General features: G+C 33.3%; 1 protein-coding gene across 5 annotated transcripts in view; it reads left to right on the plus strand.

Moving 5' to 3' along the window:
* The window catches only part of Fmr1 (fragile X mental retardation 1), a 35,619-nt gene that overhangs the window by 6,279 nt on the left and 6,131 nt on the right, over nt 1-23,209 (plus strand). For 3 of the 5 annotated variants that reach the window (XM_028788416.1, XM_028788417.1, XM_028788420.1), the window contains exons 2-14: nt 2,191-2,243; nt 5,494-5,587; nt 7,598-7,669; nt 8,060-8,208; nt 9,471-9,564; nt 9,651-9,767; nt 11,873-12,043; nt 12,156-12,234; nt 15,627-15,736; nt 16,958-17,089; nt 17,566-17,628; nt 19,765-19,851; nt 22,301-22,496. In XM_028788416.1, the coding sequence (XP_028644249.1) occupies nt 2,191-2,243; nt 5,494-5,587; nt 7,598-7,669; nt 8,060-8,208; nt 9,471-9,564; nt 9,651-9,767; nt 11,873-12,043; nt 12,156-12,234; nt 15,627-15,736; nt 16,958-17,089; nt 17,566-17,628; nt 19,765-19,851; nt 22,301-22,496 (1,417 nt within the window). The remainder of the gene's footprint in view (nt 1-2,190; nt 2,244-5,493; nt 5,588-7,597; nt 7,670-8,059; nt 8,209-9,470; nt 9,565-9,650; nt 9,768-11,872; nt 12,044-12,155; nt 12,235-15,626; nt 15,737-16,957; nt 17,090-17,565; nt 17,629-19,764; nt 19,852-22,300; nt 22,497-23,209) is intronic. The other 2 variants (XM_028788419.1, XM_028788418.1) reach the window with 1 other exon arrangement.

The following is a 23,209-nucleotide window of genomic DNA, read 5'->3' on the forward strand; positions in this document are numbered from 1 at the left end:
CTCTCTCTCTCTCTCTCTCTCTCTCTCTCTATCTCTATCTTTTACAGCTCTCCTTTGAAAGAACACTTCATTTTTTAGGAAATAGACAAATGTGCTGAATGCATATGATTAAACTAGATAATAATTTAGGCAAGTAGGGAGAAATAAGAATGCAGCCATATAGTCATAAGACTAAGGCTGACATTTATGGTTAGTTTGAAAATTCTTAATGTTTGTAAATGTTTTAAATTAATACAATATGGTAAAATAGCCACTGATCCATCCATAACTCTTGAATACTCAAAATGTGACAGGTGAATGGGTGACTGAATTTAATTGTAATTAACTTTAATGTAAATAGCCATAGGTCACTTCTGGTTACCACAGACAATACAAACAGCGAAGACCAGCTTTTGAAAGACTTTGCTTTACAAAGGACAATTTTCCACCCAGCTGTACCAAAGTTCAGTTTGCTGACTCAAGAGTTTAACTTTTTCAGTATATAATGTACTGTAAAGAACTCGTACTGTTATATATGCTGTTGTGCTGTTGCCAAGGCATGCAAACATCATATAACTTTCCAACAGGATAAGGACAGAATAGTTATCTTTTCCTTTTCTTAGTAAATGAATGATAATGGAAGTCTTGATTTTAGTTGGCATCTAATAATCTCCCCCAGAAGTACATTATTAACTTGGTATTAGCTACTGTATGAGGACAAAGGACACCTTCCCCTTCTCCATAATTTTACTGTATAGTATATAAAACCAAGATCCTGAGTGAACAGTTCTCACAACTTTTAATTCAAAATCAGGTACATTTGTTGTTGACTAGGACAAACAATCCCATAGTACACTAGATGCCTGCTTGATTATGTAATAGGGTACATTCTAAAGTATCAATAATATTAGACCAGAGTTGTTCAAATATACTGTAAAATTTTAATAATTTAAATATATCTGGGAAATAAGCAACATCAGATGGATGAGAAGAAAATTTTGATTCATCGTCATTTAAACCTGTAAATATAAGGATATATTGTGCTTGCTCCCTGCAGCTTATGGCCTCATAGTCCATAATCCTGCTGTTTGGAGTCTCCATTAGATTGTTGGCTTCACATCATCATTAGGGGCTCCCAATAGGGATTTTATCCCTGATATACATACCACTTGCCTGGCCTCCGGTATTTCTTTTGCAATTTGGATGGGAATTTCCGTAATTTTTATTATACATGTAAAAGCTGGTAAATCACCAAGGTGTGCTGCCAGTGCCATATTGCTGAAATGAATCCTGGGGAAATAAATAACTTTCTTTGTCACTAGTTTGAGCAGGGTTTCCCTGGTACTGCTGCCTTCTCAAAGAAACATTTATTGCTTGAGTTGTAGAGAGAGAGAGATCCATCCAGCCCCCATACACACATGCACACATCATGGGTTTAAAATTCTATTTCGTTCATTGTCTCAGCTTTCTTATTGGATTTTTTTTGTTTTTGTTTTTTTTTAACAGTCTCAAGCTGCTTTTTGTTGTCTGTTTTTACTCTTGCTTCTCCGTCCTCTACTGTCTTTGGCTAGTTCATCCTTATACTTTAAGGGTCAGTAGAAATTCACCTTTCCAGTGTATCTTCCCCTTTCAAAGTAACAGCACTACCAAAACACAGATCTTACACCAGGGCTAGGAGAGAAACATCTTAGGCAGCAGTCCAATTAATAGATGTTCATTGAATTCATTCTAAGCATTTCCAAGATAATAGTGCATTAACTAAATTTAACTTAGTTGTCGTTTCTACCTGAATCGAAACCTAGAAAGCAAATAGAAGATAGGTAAGTGAAAAGAGGAAGTGGACAATAGAGCATTTATGGATATGTTACAGGCTTATCTTTACTGCTAGGCATATGGTTCTAAAATAAGTTTCTTATTTTTAATAATGTAGTCTAAAGTATACCTCTAACTTCATACTCAACACTGAATTGTAATGGCCAGTGAAGCTGTCTCTTTGAGATGCTAAACTCTGAGATCATTTTTATTTAGTGTTGTAATTATTTGTATTCCTAAAGCCTAATATATAGTATGTGGCAAAATAGATATGGTAAAGAAGGGAACATCAGAAGCTGATTTTCAATCAAAATTCCATTTTATTATTAAATATCTCTAAAATTTAATTAAGAATGGTCTTCAAGCTTAAAATTTGATTTGTTGTGGCTTTTCTTGCAGGCATTTGTAAAAGATGTCCATGAAGATTCTATAACAGTTGCTTTTGAAAACAAGTAAGTTTCTTACTATTTAATCTTAATGTTGAAGACTTTTAATGTTTTATACCCATTCCTTTTTCCTCATTTTTTAAATTGAAGTCTGATTTGAGTGTTTTTTCCTATTACAAAATGAAGTTCCCAGAGAGCTCAGTATTAAATCAATGGAAGACCCTCTTTTGCTAATGATTGGCTTCAGAGGTCCTTACTATATGATCTTGATCCTTAAGTCCATTTGATTATGAAAACAAAAGACACATTCTTCTCAATGAGCTGAAAGTTTAAATAGTTTGTATTTGAAAATGTGGGAATTTATGAGTGTTTACAATAAAAATGGTTGTAGGTTTTATGGTGATTTTTAATTATATGGTTTATTTTACCAGAAGAAATTCTTTTTCCTCATTAGATTATTTTTATTTTTTCATATATTTTAATCAGTAATAATGACAGGTAATCTTTACTGCTTCTTGTTTCTAGATCATAAAGCAGTACTTAAAGATCTAGGAATATGAGCTGTATGAAAAAGTCGATAGTATAGATACCATTTCATTTGGGAGGAGAAAAGTCTGGTCACTAAATTCATTGATTATTAATAAAGGCCATTTTTTTAGGTAGCCCTTTGAGACTCTAAAGTACATATAAGTTTGATATTGGTATTAGGATTTTTATTAAACTCTGGTAAGTGACAGTTATAACATTTAGCTTTTCTCAACCATAATAATGGTACATCCAAGGCAGACTGAAAATCTATAGATTAAAAAAGTAGAATAATGATTGCTTAGACTTGTTAGGGATGTATGAGAAAGGCCATAACTAAAGTATAAAATACTTCCTGTTGTGGAGATAAAAACATACTACAATTCACTAACAATAATTGTGTATTCTCTGAGAATGTACTACACACTATTGAATTTGTGAATTATGTAGTTTATAAATTATATCTCAGTAAATCTCCCAAACTGCAGTCTGTGACACAGAGTTACTGAGCACTAAAAACAAATACCTTGCTTCTAAAATATTAATAGACCTGCAATTCACTGTCTAGAAAAATCTGAAATTAGACTGTAAGCTTAGATTCTTTAAGCTAGCAACAGAACAAAGTAGTAACTTTTGATGCCTGATACACATTTAGAAGGATATAGATGAAAGGACTAGCAGAATATTAAACCCTGTTCCAATCTCCAGACTAATACTGTTAGTCTACAAGTTTAAATAATAGAATATCCTTGCCTGAATGTGTAAAGACAAAAGTTCCATTATTGCCTTTTTACTTTTTTAAGTACCCATCATTAAACAATAAACAACTATAATATCACATCTCTATTGAAGGTATCATGAGTAATTTGGGGGATCATCTTTTTTTATTTAAACTCTATTAATTTACTTTTAATTATGATCATGAATGTATATCTGTGTGAGAGTATGTGCAACAAGAGTGCAGATGTTAATGAAGGCTAGAAGTATCAAATCTCTGAAGCTTGAGTTATACGTAGTTGTAAGTTGCTCAACAAGGGTGCTGAGAACCAACTCAGGTTCGCTGTAATTTTTTGTTTGTTTTTTGTTTTGTTTTGTTTTTTGTTTGTTTGTTTTCGAGACAAGGTTTCTCTGTGTAGTCCTGGCTGTCCTGGATCGCTGTAATTATTTAATGGCTAAGCCATGCTTCTAGCTTCATTACGATTATACTTTTACCTACTTATTTTCTTCACTAGTAATACTACTGTTTTGAAAAATGGGCATTTTGATTCACTATTCTTAGTTTCTCCTTGGAACTGTAAACTATTAAGCAGAATCTTTGGTTTTTGTGTACTTCTTTTTTTTGGCTTTCCATCTAAAAAGGGAGTTAAAGGAAGAGAATGATTCATCGGGAATACTTAGAAGAAGACACAGTATTTCATAGAATTGGATCCTTTTGTTTAGAAAGAATAGCTTAGTTTTTAACCTTCTGTATTTAACATCTTTGAATCTGTACTTAAAGAGTTAAAGTCATTGTCACTTCTTTGGAACCAAGAAATTTATATTTTGCATTATATGCCTTACAAATGAAGTGTACCTGACAGTTTGTAACGTGTTAAAAGTCACTAGTTATCAGTGGGTATTAAAAAGCCATTCTGCTTCATTTTAATTGTACTCTTTTCAAGTGTATTCTTAAGTCACAGGGAAGCAGTCAGTCTAATTTCATCACTTAACAGATTTCCACAAATTCTGACTTATTTGTCCTCTTGTGCAATAGTTCTTTGTAAACAGAAAGGAAAAGAAAGACAAGTATTCCTCAATGGTGATTTAATAAAATGTCCTGTATTGAAATATAGACATTTTATGAAGCTAGAAAGATTACTCAGCAGTTAAGGATACTTGCTGTTCTTAGAGAGGACTGAAATTCCGTTCTCAGCATCTGAAACTTGCTCCACAGAATCTGATACTCTCTTCTGGCCTCTGGTCATGCACATTCATAGACACATAGGCACAGAAGTTTTTACACAGACCAGATCTGTTTTCTTAATGGAAAAAGTGACTGCTCTAAGTGTTTGAATCATCTAATGTCCTTATAAAATTTGTTACTTAGTATTTTATGTCTTTGTAAGTAGAAAAATGGTATTTTAAAGCTATTCAATATTTTAAATTTAAAAATAGACAATTTAATTGAACTCCTGTAGGCTGTCTCCATTGGGTTTCTATGGTTTAGGAGACCCCCCCCCACCAACCCAGTCCATGCTGATACATCGGTAGATCAGCATCCAGCTACCTATGGCAAGAATTGACTACCTCGTGGGATCTAAAATTTAAAGGGGGACAAGTGAGTCGAGAATTGCTAATGTGCTGACTGCCATTCATTTTGCTTTGGGAAGTAGAGGATAGTTACTGTGGTTGATGGAATGTGGTCAGAGTTATTTTGCAAGTAGAACTGTGTTGATGATATTACTAACAATTGTCAATACTAATTTAAGCATCAAAGGATTTCTGTTGTAGACTTGGGTTTTAAAAGTCTCAGAGTTAAAATTAGTAGAAGAAAAACCATCTGAGTAATAGTTTTGATCTGTTGTCTTTAGAAAAACTGTGTGGAAGCCCAGGTTGCTATGCTGCATGCAGACTTCATTAAAATGTCTGTACATTGCCATTATATACCACTCAGCAAAAACTGGCCATTTGAAGGCATTTGCTTCTTTAAACCAAAAAAGAGTCACACTTAACCAAAGTTGATTGCAGCATGTTCACTATTTGCATTAAACACCAAAAGCATGTCAAATAATGATATTTTGTTTATTTGCAGCTGGCAGCCAGAGAGACAGATTCCATTCCATGATGTGAGATTCCCACCACCTGTAGGTTATAATAAAGATATAAACGAAAGTGATGAAGTTGAGGTGAGTTCCCCAAACTGTGAAATAACCAAGAACTGAGGACATCTGTATAATTTTCTTTGACTTTTAAAACATACCTTGCTTTTAACAGTATTTAAACTACTTTGAGTGTTAAAGTTGAAATGGACATATTCTTTTGAGTATCCTTTTTAGTTAATGATTTGAAATGTTATATGGTACTTATATTTGACTACTGAGCCACACTCGGGGAATATCTTGTTATTGTTCAAAGTTCCTTTACCCCATTAGTATACCCTTGTCCCATTTCTAAATCTTTGTGTAGGTAATACTTTTTATATTTGTTACTATTCTATTTACTTTTTAAGCAAAATGAATTTGGAAAAAATAGTTTTACAAAGGAAAGTAATAATTCTAACAAAGCGTGAATATGATTTCATATACTTATGATCTCAGTCCTTATGAGGTAGAGGTTGGAGGATCAGGAATTCATAGTTCTTCATTGGCTATGTAGCAAGTTAGAGGCCAGTTCTTCATACGTGAAAGTGCCTTACCTCTAAAAGAAAAAATTTTTAAGAATTCTAGAGCCAGTTGTTGTGGCACATGGCCTTTAAATCCAGCACTCAGGAAACAACCACATATCCCTCATTAATTCAAGGCCCATCAGGTCTATGGTACTGAGTTCTAGGACAACCAAGTCTACATAGAGAGACCCTGTTTCAAAAAACAAAAAGAAATAATTTTATTTAATAGACTAGTAATCTAAAATTTATTTTAGTAGTAGTAGTAGTGAATTTTTCTGGTATATATATTTCTAAGCCTGTATCTTTGAACTACCTGCTCATCTACCATTGAGCTTTTGGAATAAAAGGTACTGTTGAAATTTGATCAAAATCATTGTATTTGTGATTCTCTACTCGTTGAAAATTGGTTTTGTATTATACTTGAGCCTTATAGTCTTATCTATCTTACAATTTTGTAGGTTTTTTTACGTCCTACTTCCCAGGCCTCATTTTGAGGTCTTTTTTAAAAATGCATTATTTTTTGCAGTTTCATGCGTATTTATAGTATGAAGAAAAAGCAAATAAATAGATACTTGTCAGGTAAGCAACATAAAGTTAGATACTTAAATGCTAATTTTTTGCTCAGGATATCAGGTACATTAAAAGAGGACAGTCTTTTCCCTTTGATGAGGTTACATTCTTCCCTGTGGGCTTCTTGCAGTGTTAAAGCAAAGGCCAGTTTATGTGTTTGCTTCTATGGCAAGACTTTGGAGGGCTAAAGAAAACCACTTTGTTTTTTCATCTTAGTTGCTTGACAGTTGAAGCTCAATGAGATGAATCATAAAACTTGCCTCAGAAGCTAGTAAGGTGGCACAGCAGATCATAGCACTTAAGTTCTATATTAATACTTACTTGTTAGTGTCTTCACAAAAGATTGCATTGCATATGAACTTGAAGTGGTTTTCTAAGAGATAATTATTAGAGTTGTGTATGAAAGCCAGGAAAATGGTATTCCAAAGCTTGCCAGAATAGATTTGTCCTTTTTTTCATTGAGAGGAGGAGCTAGAAAAGCAGAGTAGCCTTCAAAAGAGATGAAGGCCAGGACCCTAGTAAGCTGAGTGATCAGTGAACTTATCTGCTTATTGAACAGGTAGTTGTTGCCTTTGTCTATAACTTTGGATTGGTTTTTCTTGTTATAATAAAATAAAATGATGCTTACATGATTTCAGATACAGTTTTGTAGATCATTGAATACCTACAGAAGACAATCTAGTCATATGGATGTCAGCTTTTCTTGTGTCAATGTCAAGAGTACTAAGTATTACTGACGTAGATCAGAGAAGTAAGCAAAGTGCTTTTAACTGTGAGTTCTCAAGTTGTTTCCAATTATGTATCTTTGTGTAAGTTAACATATATGTACAGTTTGGTTGAAGTCATATGGCATACGATTTCAAAGATACATACGGACTTTTTAAGATTTCCTCAATGTCTAATGTCTGTAGCTTCTGAATTATATTAATCATAAATGTTCTGTTTTACAATTTTTATGTAGGTTTATTCCAGAGCAAATGAAAAAGAGCCTTGCTGTTGGTGGTTAGCTAAAGTGAGGATGATAAAGGGTGAGGTAGGAAAATGCATATTTGTTCATACTATTTACATTTTCTAAACCCACGTTTTAATTTTGTGTCTATTTTTAATTACTGCCTAATTTTAAGTCATTTTATAAAAATGTTTTCATTATATGTTGGCTATATGCTATGTGTTTCTATTTATTAAAGCCCCCCCCCACAAGAGTTTATATTTTAAAATGATAGGAGCTGGGCATGGTGATCCATGCTCTTAATCCCAGCACTAAGTAACTGAGCCAAAAAGATCAGGGTTCAAGGTCATCCATGGCTATATAGTAAGTACTAGGCTAGTTTGGGCTACTCCTGTCTCAAAAAAATAGGAAAAGTTATGTAGGTTTCCCTTCTTTTAAAAATATGGCTAAGAATGACTTGTTTATTTCTCTCAGTTTTATGTGATAGAATATGCAGCATGTGATGCTACATATAATGAAATTGTCACAATTGAGCGTTTGCGATCCGTTAATCCCAACAAACCTGCTACAAAAGATACTTTCCATAAGATCAAGTTGGAGGTGCCAGAAGATTTACGACAAATGTAAGTTGATATTACAAAAAAAAATGCTATATGAAAAAATGCTGGGAACATGCAAGGGTGTGTATTTTTATAAATATACATTTTATATACACATATATATGCATATATAAATTAAAATATTGTATACTGGTTCAGAATGTAAATTTTAAAATAGTATGTTTTGTATCTTAACTTTGGCAAAAGTATTTAGTTTGGTTGCAGTAGAGAAGGAAGAAAATAGTTTTTTTCCTAGTTATATAAGCAAGCAAGTCCTGTATTTGTTTAAACTTACTTGATATATGGGTAAAGTGTGTAAATCTACATTGAGTTTTCTAAACAGATTTTCTTCATAAGCTTTTAAAATTTTGAAAATGATAATTCTGTCAAAAGTCACATTGTAGACTACAAAGTTTGCTCCTGATGCTTTCCCTTTTTAATTCTAGAGATGATGTATGCAAGTAATTTTTATGTTTTCATCTCTATTTCAACAGACATAACTGCTCTTCTTTAAAGGAGAAAGATAATGCAGATACCTTATAGTTTTATCTCCATAATTTTTCAGTTTGCCTGCAAACAGTATTGACATGTGTGAACGAAATCAAGAATTATACAGAAAAAAGTGATTCCCATAAATACGTCTTCTTCGGCAATCTAACCCTAACAGCAATTCCTTAAGAACATAACTGTTTAGCTAGATGTGGTACATGCCTGTTGTCTGAACACTTGGCGGGTAGAGGCCAGCCTCAGTTGTATAATTGAGTTTAAGTCTAATCTAGGATAACATGCATGTGCACACACAGAAACACATGGATAAATAAATGCTTAAAAAATAGCTAGAGAAGGCCTGGCGGTGGTGGCGCACGCCTTTAATCCCAGCACTTGGGAGGCAGAGGCAGGCGGATTTCTGAGTTCGAGGCCATCCTGGTCTACAGAGTGAGTTCCAGGACAGCCCAGGCTACACAGAGAAACCCTATCTTGAAAAACAACAACAACAACAACAAAAAATAGAGAAACACAGGAGGTGGGGTTGATGTAGATGCAGTGTTCATGAATAAATTTTCTAAAAATGTTTTAATTAGCTGCTTTTTTACCTGTTATTGTGTCAAATGTTTGCTTTATTTCACAGATGTACAGTAAAAGAGCATAACTTGTAAATAGAGCTAGCATTTTACATAAAAGAAATGTAGTATGAATCCTTGATTCTTAATGTAATTTTATCTGCCTGTATTTGTGCTAGTAATTCGTGATCATTCATGTTAATGATGAATGTGTTTTATTTCTAGGTGTGCCAAAGAATCGGCACATAAGGATTTTAAAAAGGCAGTTGGTGCCTTCTCTGTAACTTATGATCCAGAAAATTATCAGCTGGTAATTTTGGTGAGTGTTTTTTAATTGTCTAGTTTGCTTTATTCCATTGGGGGCATTTGCTTTGGTAACAATGTTGTTAATTTTAAATCACTCAGTCCATCAATGAAGTCACCTCAAAGCGAGCCCACATGTTAATTGACATGCACTTTCGAAGTCTGCGCACCAAGTTGTCTCTTATACTGAGAAATGAAGAAGCCAGTAAACAACTGGAGGTATGTTCCTTTCCCTAGCATGATTGGTAAGGCTGTCCAGAAATAGTAACTATATGCTTCTCAAATTCAAGTATGGACAGCTTGTTTTACTATTTCCTATTTTCTTCTAGTTTGGAAATTTAAATTGTACAAAATTATAAGCATACTAATATTTTCATGCTTGATATTTTTCAAATTACACAGCAGTCATATACTTTAAGGAAATTTTGGACATTTCATTTTTACCAAAAGTTTGTCGAAGCTGCTATAAAGTGAGACAATGCTTCTTCTATGTAACATGTTATCATTAAAGTACTAGAGAGTATTTAAATATCTAATCTTTTTCCTTTCATTATATATGTTTATCTCTGTTTAAAAGGGTATAGAACTTCTTCATTCTAATTGGTTGTCACTCTTTAAAACTCCTGTCTTCAGATTCCTGCCAGAGGCTCTTTCCCTAACTTACTATTTCGTCTCTTAAGGTGCATTTTATCTACTTTTATTAATTCTCTAATAATTGCCATCACCATGCATTTATTTTCATTGATAACTATCTAGTACTTCCATTCATTACCATAGAAACTAAATGGGTTTTGTTTTAATATACCAGCTTAAGTAGATTACTGTCAATTTGAAGAGTCTCTCATCATTATTCATTTCTTTAGGGGGAATCATCAGTTGATACAGCAAAAGAAAAGGATAGTTTGAAATTGCAGTTTTAAGAAAAAAAGTTAGTCAAGGCTGTGGAAATTGCCACTTTCCAACTTGGTGTGTGATTGGTGAGCTCTTAACAGAAAAGGAAAAATATACTTTTGTTTGCCAAATGGCTGTTGAGGTCTGTTTTATTAGTTTTTTTGCCTCTCATTCTTTCTTGATGTCCCCCATGTTCACACTTTTGTGGTTTAGTGATTTTTCTCATAACTTTTAGGCCACAGCAGCCTTCTTAATTTCATTGTATTATGAACATGTACTCATGTCTCTTCTTAAGCATCTAATTCTTCTTGAATGTTCTTTACCATACTTTTGGTTTACATGTATCCATAAATTATCAATGGGAAGAATGAACCAGGGTAATGAATCAAGATCCAAAAATGTGACTTCTTGGAAAATCCTCAAAGATTTTGTATACTTTGCTACAATTACCTTTAAAAACAACTATTGTTCTTTTAAAATTGCTTGCATTAGATATATTTATTCATTCAAGTTAATCTGGTGTGTTGAATAATGATATGCATGTCTATTTTCTTCACTACTAATATTAAAGAGGCTCATAAATCCTTATAAGAAATGCCCATTTTTCAACATGAGCCACTAATCTGTCTGGTTTTCATTAATGGCATGCTAGAACTAAACATTCAGTTTTGATATGCTTCTTAAAAACAGTGATTATCCACATTATGTGGGGATATCATTGGAACTTAATTTTGTCATTGCTGAATATTTTAAAGAGTTCATCAAGCTTTTATGGATTCAGATCACAAAGTCTAACAGACTCTGAAGATATAAGTAATGCAAAATTGAGATTTCTATATTCTGGGAGTGTTCACTTAACTGCTAAACCACAAAGTTTTAGGAACTTTTTCCCTTCATTTGGGGTGGGGGGTTTGTCTTAATGCCACATTTCAGCAGAAGGATGTTTAGATCCACCATACCTGGTAATATATTACAAAAATGGCACCATTTCTAGAAAAAGTACATATATATCCATAATAAGTACAATGAATAACTTTTTTATTAAAGATGGCATTTTTAATTATTACTTAAATTGAAATGAGTCTGTCAGACCTAGTGAGCTGTTCTTAATTGGGAATATTTGTCTGCTTCTTAATTATTACATTGTGAATATCAATTGAGTACCAAAGGCAGCCTTGCAAATAGGTTTGCAAACATAACCTTGAAAAACTGTCAATAAAGTTCTTTCCTGTTAACAAAAAAAAAGTGTTTTAAATGGCATAGACCTTCAGTAGCCTCAAAAGAACTTATGTGTGATTCTAAAATTAGTTTTTCTACTATGACAATGTATAGGACCCTGATATATAGGGTCAAGACAATTTACATGGCTGACCTAAATGAAATTGTCTTAATAATTGATAAAATATGTTAATCAGTTGTGCATTTCTCTTCAGAGTTCAAGGCAGCTTGCCTCAAGGTTTCATGAACAGTTTATCGTACGAGAAGATCTGATGGGTCTAGCTATTGGTACTCATGGTGCTAATATTCAGCAAGCTAGAAAAGTACCTGGAGTCACTGCTATTGATTTAGATGAGGATACCTGCACATTTCATATTTATGGCGAGGTAAACATTTCACCATGTAATCCAATTGCTCCCCTCAGAAAAGCAAACAAATAGTATTTCAAATGCCAAATCTTCTGTCTTGATACTATACCCATTCACCCTTTTTTATTAGGATCAAGATGCAGTGAAAAAGGCTAGAAGCTTTCTGGAATTTGCTGAAGATGTCATACAAGTTCCACGAAACTTAGTAGGTAAGGCAAAAGTAACTATTGATATATGCCACAAAGAATAAAATTCTAGTATATAACTTCCATACTAGTTAAATCTGTTTTCATCACTGAAAAGTGTAATCTGATTGATTCAATGTTTGAGATGTAGCCTGTTCTTACAGTGTATAGAAAATATATACTTAAAGGTTATGTTTTCAGAAGATATACAAGAAGTACTTTGTTTTTCAGACTTATAAATGTCTGAAAGGATAATTTTTACCTAGCCTCCTCAAGGCATATTTATTTTTATCATAGCATTGGATTTTTTTTCCAAAATGACTGAAAATTGAAGCTTTTATAGTTTGGTGATATTTGATAAAATGATATCATTCTTGTCAGTTTTCTTTGGGTTCAAAATCTGGATATATCTAGCTTAGACATGGTAAGTTTGAAAGATAAATTAACACCAAATGTCCTTGGATTTTATGGAGTCAGTAGTCGCTCCTTGTAAATTGATAAATACTGTTTCCTAATCATCACTGTGATAGATGTTAGCATAGGAACTTTTCACTAGCATTCCCAAATTATTCAATTGTCTTTAGTAGAACAAACTAAAAGCAGGTATAGGTTTATTTTTAAAAATGAATTTGGAGCATATCGCTTCTTAATCCTCTTGTAGAAGTATAAAATGAATAAACTTCCTATGTATTTTATGTACATAGCTTAAAACATTCATAGACTGCGTTTTGTTTGAGTTGTAATCATCTTCCAGTGTCATTTAAAATTACTAGCAATAGCCCAGCATTCAGGAGACAGAGGCGCAAAGATCACAAATTCAAGGATAGCATGGGGTAGGCATAGCAAGATCCTGTCTCCAAAGAAATGTCCAGAGTCATGGTAGTTTTTACCATTAATAAAAAGAACTTGAAGGTAAAGTACAAATGTTAGTGAAATTAGTTTACATGTATGCTACAACACAAGAATGTGAATGAAGTGTTACCCAACACACATACCAGTTATATAGAAGATATGTACATAGCACAGGATAAACTGATGATTATGGTAGAGCCATAGATGTCCATTAAAATTTATTTTGCTAGTACTATAGTAGGTGAAAATGTTTATACATATTTGGTAGCATTGTGACTTTGGGTGACTGATTGAGCTCTTGAAAGAAGAATTTTTTTCCTTCACTTAACATGTATATCAATGTGGTAATTCAAGGTCTAGTTGCTTAAAGAAGTGTTATTATGTGTATGTAGTACCTAGCACAGTTCTGGGCACAGAAGGAAACTCCAAGTTCTCTTTTGTTTATTCATAATTTATTCATTTCATTACAGCAGATTTATAGTAAATTGTTCAGTTGGAATTTGGAAGTAACTGCAGTATAAAAGTAAACTAGCTTTAATTAGATTACCAAAGAAGAAAGAGATTATACCTCTAGTCTTGCATTAAATATAGAGGATATTTAAAGTTACTATGTACCAAAAAGCCCATTGTAGTCAGTCAGTCCAATTGAGTTTTAGTTTATACTTAGTAAAACGAGGGAATTCTGGTTTGGTGAGGCATGCTGCAACACTAGGAATACTGGGTTTGTTCAGAAATCAGTTTTTGTAAGGACAGGAGTTTTGACAGGAGTTCAGGGTAATGTCTTAATCACTATTACTTGAGTTTTCTTGAGTCTCATCTACTGATAGATTACCTATTTTTCACAAGCCTTCTTCAGTATGTACACCAATTTATCTTCCTTAAAAATTTGTTCTTTCTACACTTTGACAATGAGTTTGTTTAGACAAAGTACTTAGGGTAGTTAAGATACTCTTAATAAAGCATGCTAAAATCCTACTTTTCTTTATGCTAAATTTCATGAATATGTAAGGATTTTACAGAAAAAATAAGCAAACTGTGGGGAATATTCCAGGTAGGTTTTTTTTGTACGTTCTTGCACTTCATTTGAAGAAGAGTAGATCAGAAATAATAACAGATTTTAGATTAGAAATCCTGGTTTAGTGGCAAGAGTTTTGTTCTCTACCACTGACCAGACCAAAGAGCTCAAGGTCAAAGAGTAAGAAAGACACACACACACACACACACACACACACACACACACAGCAATAATGTCAAAACTGTGGCTCTAATTATAAGAACTATGAATCCTTCTGTACGATCTTTTGCTAGTTTGTTATTTAAAATAGCTAGGAAGCAACTTTTCCCTTTTCACCAATTTGCCTCTAGTAAGGAGACAAAATAAGCATATAGCAGCATTTCACCCATGGCTTGTATAAGTGCTTTAGGTTCCCCTTAGAATATGGTATGCCTCATACGTGGGTTTTTAGATTTAGTGGTATGTAATTTGTAAATTCTTGCTTTACATTCATGTATGATGGTGGCTATGAAAGCAACCATATCCTAATTTTATATATAATTGAATTTTATACAATGAAGCAAACAATCAATTGCTATTTATTACTACTACTAGATTTTTCTGAGTTTCAACAGATTCAACCTATGAATTTGCTTCTGTATATTATGACTAATACATGGAAATAATATTCTGTTAGTAACATTGGCCTGAAGAATTTTTGTTCCTTTTAGATATTTAGATAGCTTTCTAAGCTCCTTTGAAACTTAAGAGCATCATTTGCAAATGTGCCATACACAATTCTAATAATAGTTCCAATGTATAAATGAGGAAATGTGAATCAGAGCTAGATGAGAATTGAAATCGTCAAATAAGCAAATACATTTATTATTATTCCTTCTTTTCTTAATTCCCTTTGTAGAGATTTACAGAGTACTAAATAACCACAGTACCAGTGAGTTTAAAGTATACACTTTTATGTAAGATAAGGGGTTAGAAACAGTGATCATGGGAGTGTTCACAGGATGTTGTTTATTGCCTTGCTTGTTCTTTGACTATTTGTGTTTATTGTCTTGGTTGTTCCTTGACTGTTTGCATCTATTGTATTGCTAGTCCCTCAACCTAGAGCTGACCTTAATACTTGCATGAAATTAAAATGATATAAAAGCAAAAAGGATGAGGGGGGATGAGATGGGATGGGGGTTCTAGGGAGGGGAAACAGGGCAAGGGAATGACATCTGAAATGGAAATAAATAAAATATCCAATAAAAAAAGAAAAAGAAAAGAAGTAAAAGGGGGGTTCTCTTTGAATTACCTTTAAAATTTCAAAATTACCCAATCAGTTCACAAGTATTAATCAGCTGTAGTACCTGACCAAACGAGTTTAATGACCTAATCAACAAGACTAATTTATAATTAAACTATCTTTTTAAAAAGCTTCTCTTTTGAATCTTGTAATCCAGTGTGTGTGTGTGTGTGTGTGTGTATGTGAATGTGTAATATAGTTTATAGTGGAGTGTGCTTATAGGATTTGAGTGATATCTTAGAGCCAAACATGAATTATTTATTTTAGGCAAAGTAATAGGAAAAAATGGAAAGCTGATTCAAGAGATCGTGGACAAGTCAGGAGTTGTGAGGGTGAGGATTGAGGCTGAAAATGAGAAAAGTGTCCCACAAGAAGAGGTATGTAATAGTGCTTATTTTTCTGGTTTGTCTAAGAGGAGTTTTGTTTGTCCTGATTTTTTTAACATATTAATACAGAGGCTCCTGCATTGTGTACATACATTTTTTTTCTTTTTGTGATACTCAGAATCAAATCCAGGACTTTGACCCTACTGGGCATGTACTCTACTATTGATAATTGTTCTGATTATCGGACATGCTTAATACTATGGATACTAGACTATCTGTTTTGGTTTAGCTTGGTTTTTGGTTTTTCAAGACAAAATTTCTCTGTGTAGCCCTGGCTATCCTGAAACTCTCTCTGTAGACCGGGCTGACCTGAAAGTCACAGATCTGCCTGCCTTTGCCTCACCCAATGACTGTATGTTTTCTAATGCTGGGCTTTAGATAAATAAGTTTAACCTCTACTTGTCTTCATTGTGTGATCTTATAATGGGTAGTCATGAGTTTGCTTCTATAAAGTGTATGTCACTGGTTCAGCTATTAATGACAAACAGCATGCATAGAACAACCTATGTAAATAAATGCTTTTTTGTTTGAGTGTTATGTGACGAGTTCATTCTGTGTGTGCTTTCTCTGCACATAAGAACACTTCCCCCAACATGACTTTTATAACCCTCAGTCCTATCTACCTGGACATATGCTTATTGGTGTAACCTTTTAAGTATTTGTATGAAGTATAGAAAGGGACAGCATAACCCTTAATTCAATTGTACTCTCAAAATACTATCCACGCACAAACTTATAAATTTTCATATTAACTAGCTGTCTGTTGTGAAAGATTATTTTATTTGAAGTTAAATCTATTTAGTGTTTTTTAAGGTTTATTTTTATTCAATAAAATGTGTGTGTTGGGCGGGGCAGGGGGAGCTCAGTTGTGAGGTGCCTGACACAGGTGCTAGAAACCAAACTTGGTTCCACTGCATGAACAGTACAAGCTCTTAACCTCTACTAAAAGCCATCTTTCTCTTAACTCCTGATTTGATTTTTAATTGCCCTGTAATTTTATATGTCAAAACACTTTATAATAATCTATATTCTTAAACACCATTGTTAATGGGAAAAGGTGAACTTTAAACATTGTTTGTTCCTAATATGTTAAATTATCAGATTTCTTCATAAATAATTAAGTGGCTATGCTTAACAAAAAACGTTGACACGGTGATAGAACTAAATACTCATAAAATTGGACCTTTTTGTGTTTTATGTTTTTTAATCAAGGAAATTATGCCACCAAGTTCCCTACCTTCCAATAATTCAAGGGTTGGACCTAATTCCTCTGAAGAAAAGAAACATTTAGATACAAAGGAAAACACCCATTTTTCTCAACCTAACAGTACAAAAGTCCAGAGGGTAAGAATTTGTCACCTCTAACCACACTAAAAGTAATTTCTTTGACACAGATTCCACATTTGGTATTTGGGCTGTTTTCTCTGGTTAGATTCATAGGCTACTCTTACTCTATGTTTTCACATAGAATTGGTACCATATGAGATTACAAAACAAAGTAAGGCATATTTTTCAATTTATTCACAGTGACAAATCTTAAGCTTTAAACCTAATGGGGTTGCTTTTTTTCTGTTGAGGGTGGACTTTTTTTTTCATGCTATAACTCCTTAAATTTTGCAGGTGTTATAACTCAAAGTGTACCTTCTATTAAATATATTAGTTACTTCTTAAAGCCATATTTTAGAAACTGGTTTTCACTATTTGAACTAACCTATTTAGAAATGACTTTAGAAGTCCTGCAGTGAAAGTCCTGCGTTCAGGCTTCTGTGTATCGTTCATTATAGTTAATCACATCACTTGCATTCCTTATACTGCTTTAGGTGTTAGTGGTTTCATCAATTGTAGCAGGGGGACCCCAGAAACCTGAACCCAAGGCTTGGCAGGTAGGAAACCATTCCTTGAAAAATACATTTTAAGTTGATATTTTAATGTTTATTCCCCTTGTTAAGAAAGACTACAAATGAGCCTCATGGTTGGGGGCTGGTGGAGGAGTGTTTGTGGGTATTTGGAGCCAGAGCCCTGGGCTAAATCTCAAACATCTTCATTCCAGTTAGAAGTTCTTCCCTTACATGTCCAGTGTCATTTTCTACCAGTCTTCCTACTGTGTCTTTAGGAAGTTTGATCCCTACTGAAGTTCTTGGAATTCTCTAAAATTTATTATAATCTTTGCTTCTTCTATATGTATACACTAGAAACCCAAGTGTGGTTTTATTCTTCTCAGACTGTTCTTTTTCCTGCATTTGCCTTATCATTTTGACCTTGTTGTGTGTGTGTGTGAAGTTTTCCTTGTGTACCTACCACAGGTCCCCCCACCTGCTCCATCTTCCTGTGTGCTCACCGAGAGCATGTTTTTAAATGTTTTCTTGTTGGTCTCTTCAACCACATTGTAAGCTCTTTGATATCGGGGTTCCTTGCCTGGTATATGAGAATTGCTTATAATAAGGATGGTATAACTCAGAAAAGACTAAAAGCAAAAATGCCATTTTATACAAATAACTAAAACTACAAGTGAATTGGACACTCCTTTCTGTTGGACATCCCTGTTCTCATCTTTGAAAAGAGAATCACTTTGTCCTAATATTGATAATCTATATTTTCAATGTATTCAAATCTTCTGATTAGACACTTGAGTTCTCCCTGGGTACTCTAACAGTTTGTACCATGTTATAACAGAAAATAGGTTTAAATGATGTTCTTCACATTCTGCCTAATTAAATCTACAGCACAGAATTAAAAGTTTATTTTGGTGATTACTTGGAAAGCATGTAGTATTTCATGACTTGATATTTGGCACTTGGAAATAGTACAGTTAATACCTTTGTGACTGACTATGCTAGTGAGAAAAGGAATAATATTGGAGGGGGACACTTCTTATAGTACAAAAAAGAAAATCTTTACAAGTTTTCTTCAGTACCTGATAGTTCAGATAGTCACTGCTACTAGGAAGCAGTGCCTTACCTACTATATGATAATTAGCCTATAAGCAACATTTTCTGATGATTCAGTTTTATTTTTCATCAACAGTAACATTCTTGTACAAGGATATAGAAAATCCTGTGTCCTTCCCTTCCTGTCTTGAACCTACCGTATACTGAATATAAGCAGGGAAAGCATCCCAACAATAGTTACATGTTCTAAGAAATGTTCCTTAGGAAAGAGTGACACTTGGCTCAGAGGACAAATTCTTGGCCTCCTACACCTTGCCAAACATTTGTAACTGTAATACTATTTATTAGTTGTGTGTGAGTACCAATAACCATGTATTTCTTCAGTAGCAAAATGATTGAACTGTTCTCAGCTTAGAATGTGTCTTATTTGTCCCCTCTTTGTACACCTGTGGCTAGGCTTCCCTACTGGTTGTAATAATGGAATGGTTTGGGGTTTTTATTCTTCTCTTATGCTGATGAGAAATTTAATATTTAGAGTGTATCTTTAAAGCAATCCCTATATTAAAGTGGTATACATCAAAGTTTTTCTTATGATTGAACTTTGTAAGATTTTCATAATATACTTCTAAAATTTTATGGACTTATTAAATATTATGCTTATGATTTTGCCTTGGTTTTTGTTCTTATACTACTCAGTATATTTTAATTTAAATTCTGATTTTTGCTCATGATTTGAATTCTGGTGATTTGATTGGCAAAATTGAGGTTTTTACATACATATCCTTGGTATGTGATTTTAAACTGAATTTGATTTAGGTAAAACTTACAGTGAGTGCACTAAAGCATAAGTATTCATCTTGTTTACCACAGTAAAGCTTGCATAATTTTTAGTTAAATGTTATTTTGCCAACATTAAATGGTAGTCTTTAAAACAATGTGATATTTAAGAAATCACTATATTGATCTGCCCTTGGTTTTACATTATTGATTTATATTTTAAACAGATGTTTGTGTGCTTTTTACTCACCAGACCTTCTGCTAGGGATTTAGTCATTATTTTTTGGTTTTGGTTTTGTTTTCAGATTAACCATCACTAGTTCTTTAGGTTCACTGTTACAATTTCTTTTTCAGGGTATGGTACCATTTGTTTTTGTGGGAACAAAAGACAGCATCGCTAATGCCACTGTTCTTTTGGATTATCACCTGAACTATTTAAAGGTGAGGACAGGATGACTTTTAACTTCTACTTTTCTTGTGCTGAATTATTAAAAACTGTATAATAAATCCTTCCAAAACTATGATCCTTCTAAGCTGTACATAACAGTATATGACTTTGTAAAAAATAATAGATAAAATACATTGTTTTAGTTTATTTCATCTAAAAGCTTAAGTTAATTTTTAATTGTAAATCTTAGGGCTAATGTCCCAGTTCTCAATACATTCCTATATTTATAGTTATTCTTCTGTTAAACCCTTAGATTCAATTTAGGTAATGATTGTTGTATATACATATACATATGTGTGTGTGTATATATATATATGCATGTATATATTTGAACCTTCTAGCTTTTATGGATGTTTTCCGATCTAAATTTTGTGTGTACTTGCCTTTGTTGTCCCTCCTGTTATTTATCAAGGAAATTCTGGCATTTCGTGAAGTTCTCTGTTTAAATATTTACTCTTCGTACTTCTCTTTATATTGTGTTAATCAAAATATAAACTACTTGTGCTTTCTTGTATATGCTCATCTTACTGATTTTACTGTTACGCCTCCTTTAGCTTGCAAGCTGGGAAGTAGGAACCTGGAGGCTATTAGTAAAAAGAGCATGGGATTGGCAATGCATCTATGAAGTAGCTATATGATTCTAGGCTAGTCACTGCCCTAGACTAAATGCTTTTTCAATTTCTCGTTGGCCCAAATATAAAATTTAATGAAATGAAATCTTAATTGTTTTCATTGTTATACTGTCTTATTTGTTAAAATATATACCAGAATTATTCTATAGGTCTTCTTTTAAAAGTCTACAAAATAATTTAAGTTTTATTTTATTTATGATACTAACTTAAGATGTGTTTGCTGACTTAAAGAATAAAATGTGAATCAGTCTTCTAGTAAGTAAAAGTGAAAGGAAAAAAGGTGCAGTACCTGGTCATTTCATTCATTCTTAATGGTGGTCAGTTAATAAATAAAAGTGGGAAGGTTTCATCCAGCAAGGTTTGCATGGGTAGGATGCCACTTTGATTTGCTTATTTATTTTTTTTGTTGGACAGTGTTTTATGTGCAATCTGTTGTATGTTTTCCTTTATAACCTTCACTAAAATAATTATTGTGATCTAGATAGACATAGCTGCATTATATCATGTCCCTTGTTCTTTCAATTAATGCTTTTTCTTAGATATTTTGATTTATTTTTCTCTATTGAATATTTTGTCTGTTACTGGCAGCTGTTCCGTTGCCATTCCTATCATCACCAAATCATCTTTTGGTTGGTTCTAGCATCTCACCAAAACTTATTGCTTTACCTAAGTACAATAACTGGAATACCATTCTCTTATGCAATATCTAGATAACACATTCTATTAGCTAGAAATATATCTTTGCAGGAAGCCACTCATTCAACTAGTCTTTCCTTTTTCCTACCCAGTTTATTACTGATGGTTTAGAGAGCAAGTAAAGTTCTCTGTGGATTCTCAGTCTGACCGTTTTTTCCCCCATATGTCAGAACCAAGATTTTGAAAACTTAGTTTCAATGACCTCTTCTTGACTGACACACTGAACATTTGCTGTAGTTACAGATCTTATTTCCTGTAGCTAATAAGTGAGATGCTCGTGGATATGCTAGAAAGGCAAGGATTAAAATGAAAGTTTCATCTGGATTCAACAGATCTCATGCTATTGTACATACTTTGTATAAGGGCCGATCAGTGGATTCTGGAGTTGATATATTTTGTTCAACCCAATGTTTATTGTTTGTAATACTTGTTTAAGCAGAATTTTAGCATTTTAAAAGTTTTTCAAGGCATGATGTGAGAGCTAGGTGTTTTGATGGGAGACCTAGGGATTTCTTCCCCTTCATATCAAGGAGTATTAGCATGTTAAGTTCATTGAAAATAAGTAATCCTTAATTATATAATTATATCCTAAAAATAGTACATGTTCTTTTAAAAATATATCCCAAGCACAATACTTAGTAAATTAGAATATTAACTGGCAAAATAATTTCATTGAGCTCATTTATGTGTGACTTTTTTTAAAGGTTAGTTGATTAAACCTTAAATGTCTGTCATTTATCTGTATTTTTATACTTTTTAGTATTGTTTTAGTCAATCTTATATCAAAAGGTCCCCAAACTAATGTATCTCTGCCTTATCCATAGACTAATTGAATAGCAGTGCCAAATCACTCAAATTTATTTAATATAACTTTAAAACTGAGTGTTTTTGTTATATTTCTAAGTCTTGACATCAGTAAGTGTATCAATAGTAATCTTTCTTTTTAAGGAGATCATTCAGTTTCCTAATAATTCTGGGTTAATAGTGTTTACTATAAATTTAGAACTGAAATTGAAATATTTCCAGTATACTTTTTTATCTGATGAAAAGGAGAAAGGTATTACTAAGTAAAATGTCAAATTATTTTTACTGTTATCTTGTATATTTTAAATAGGAAGTAGACCAGTTGCGTTTGGAGAGATTACAAATTGATGAGCAGTTGCGACAAATTGGAGCTAGTTCTAGACCACCACCAAATCGTACAGATAAGGAAAAAGGCTATGTGACTGATGATGGTCAAGGAATGGGTCGAGGTAGTAGACCTTACAGAAATAGGGGGCACGGCAGACGCGGTCCTGGATATACTTCAGGTACAAACTAAGCATTTTCCTCAGTAACTTTATCTGTTCCTAGACTTAATAGCTGCTAATCTCTAATATTCATTAGAACTCCATTATATCAATTTCTCACTACATGGTTTCCAACTTACAGTGTGTCAAATTGTGTTTCAAGAGACATGTAGAGTAAAAGCCTGTTAATGACACACATAGTTCACAGGGCAGTTGTGAGTTCTGTCCATATTCTAATTGGGGATAAATCTGCTTAAGCCCTTGTGTGTTGATGACCTAAGACCTATCCTGATTTTATTACTGTATAGCCAAAACTTTTTTCATTTGTGTGCTGTGGCTCATTTTTTTGTCAGGCATGTGCTGGTCATACTTGCTGGATGGACTGTGTAAATCAGGGGTCTGCATCCTATGGCTCATAAGATGATTTTGAGTGGCATGGCCAAAGTCAGCCATAGGCACAGTCAAGAAGTAGGCGAAGTGTCTCTTTGCCTTCCCAGCTCTTCTATCCATGCTTCTTTCTTTTCTCCCAGTAACTTTCAGTGAAACCAGTTCCCAGCTACGAGTTCCTACTGTCTTTCTTGCTCGACTATGTATCTACTATGTAACTTGCTAATGATGGTATAAGGTATAATCCATCTCACAAATATTTGCATTTCAAAAGGGAACTCTTTAAGATGGAAAAGCCTTCAAGATCCACAGGAGTGACGCTATAATGGTGAAGCTATAATTGCTCA

This window comes from Grammomys surdaster, unplaced genomic scaffold (genome assembly GCF_004785775.1).
Source record: "Grammomys surdaster isolate TR1022 unplaced genomic scaffold, NIH_TR_1.0 125749, whole genome shotgun sequence".
NCBI lineage: Eukaryota > Metazoa > Chordata > Mammalia > Rodentia > Muridae > Grammomys > Grammomys surdaster.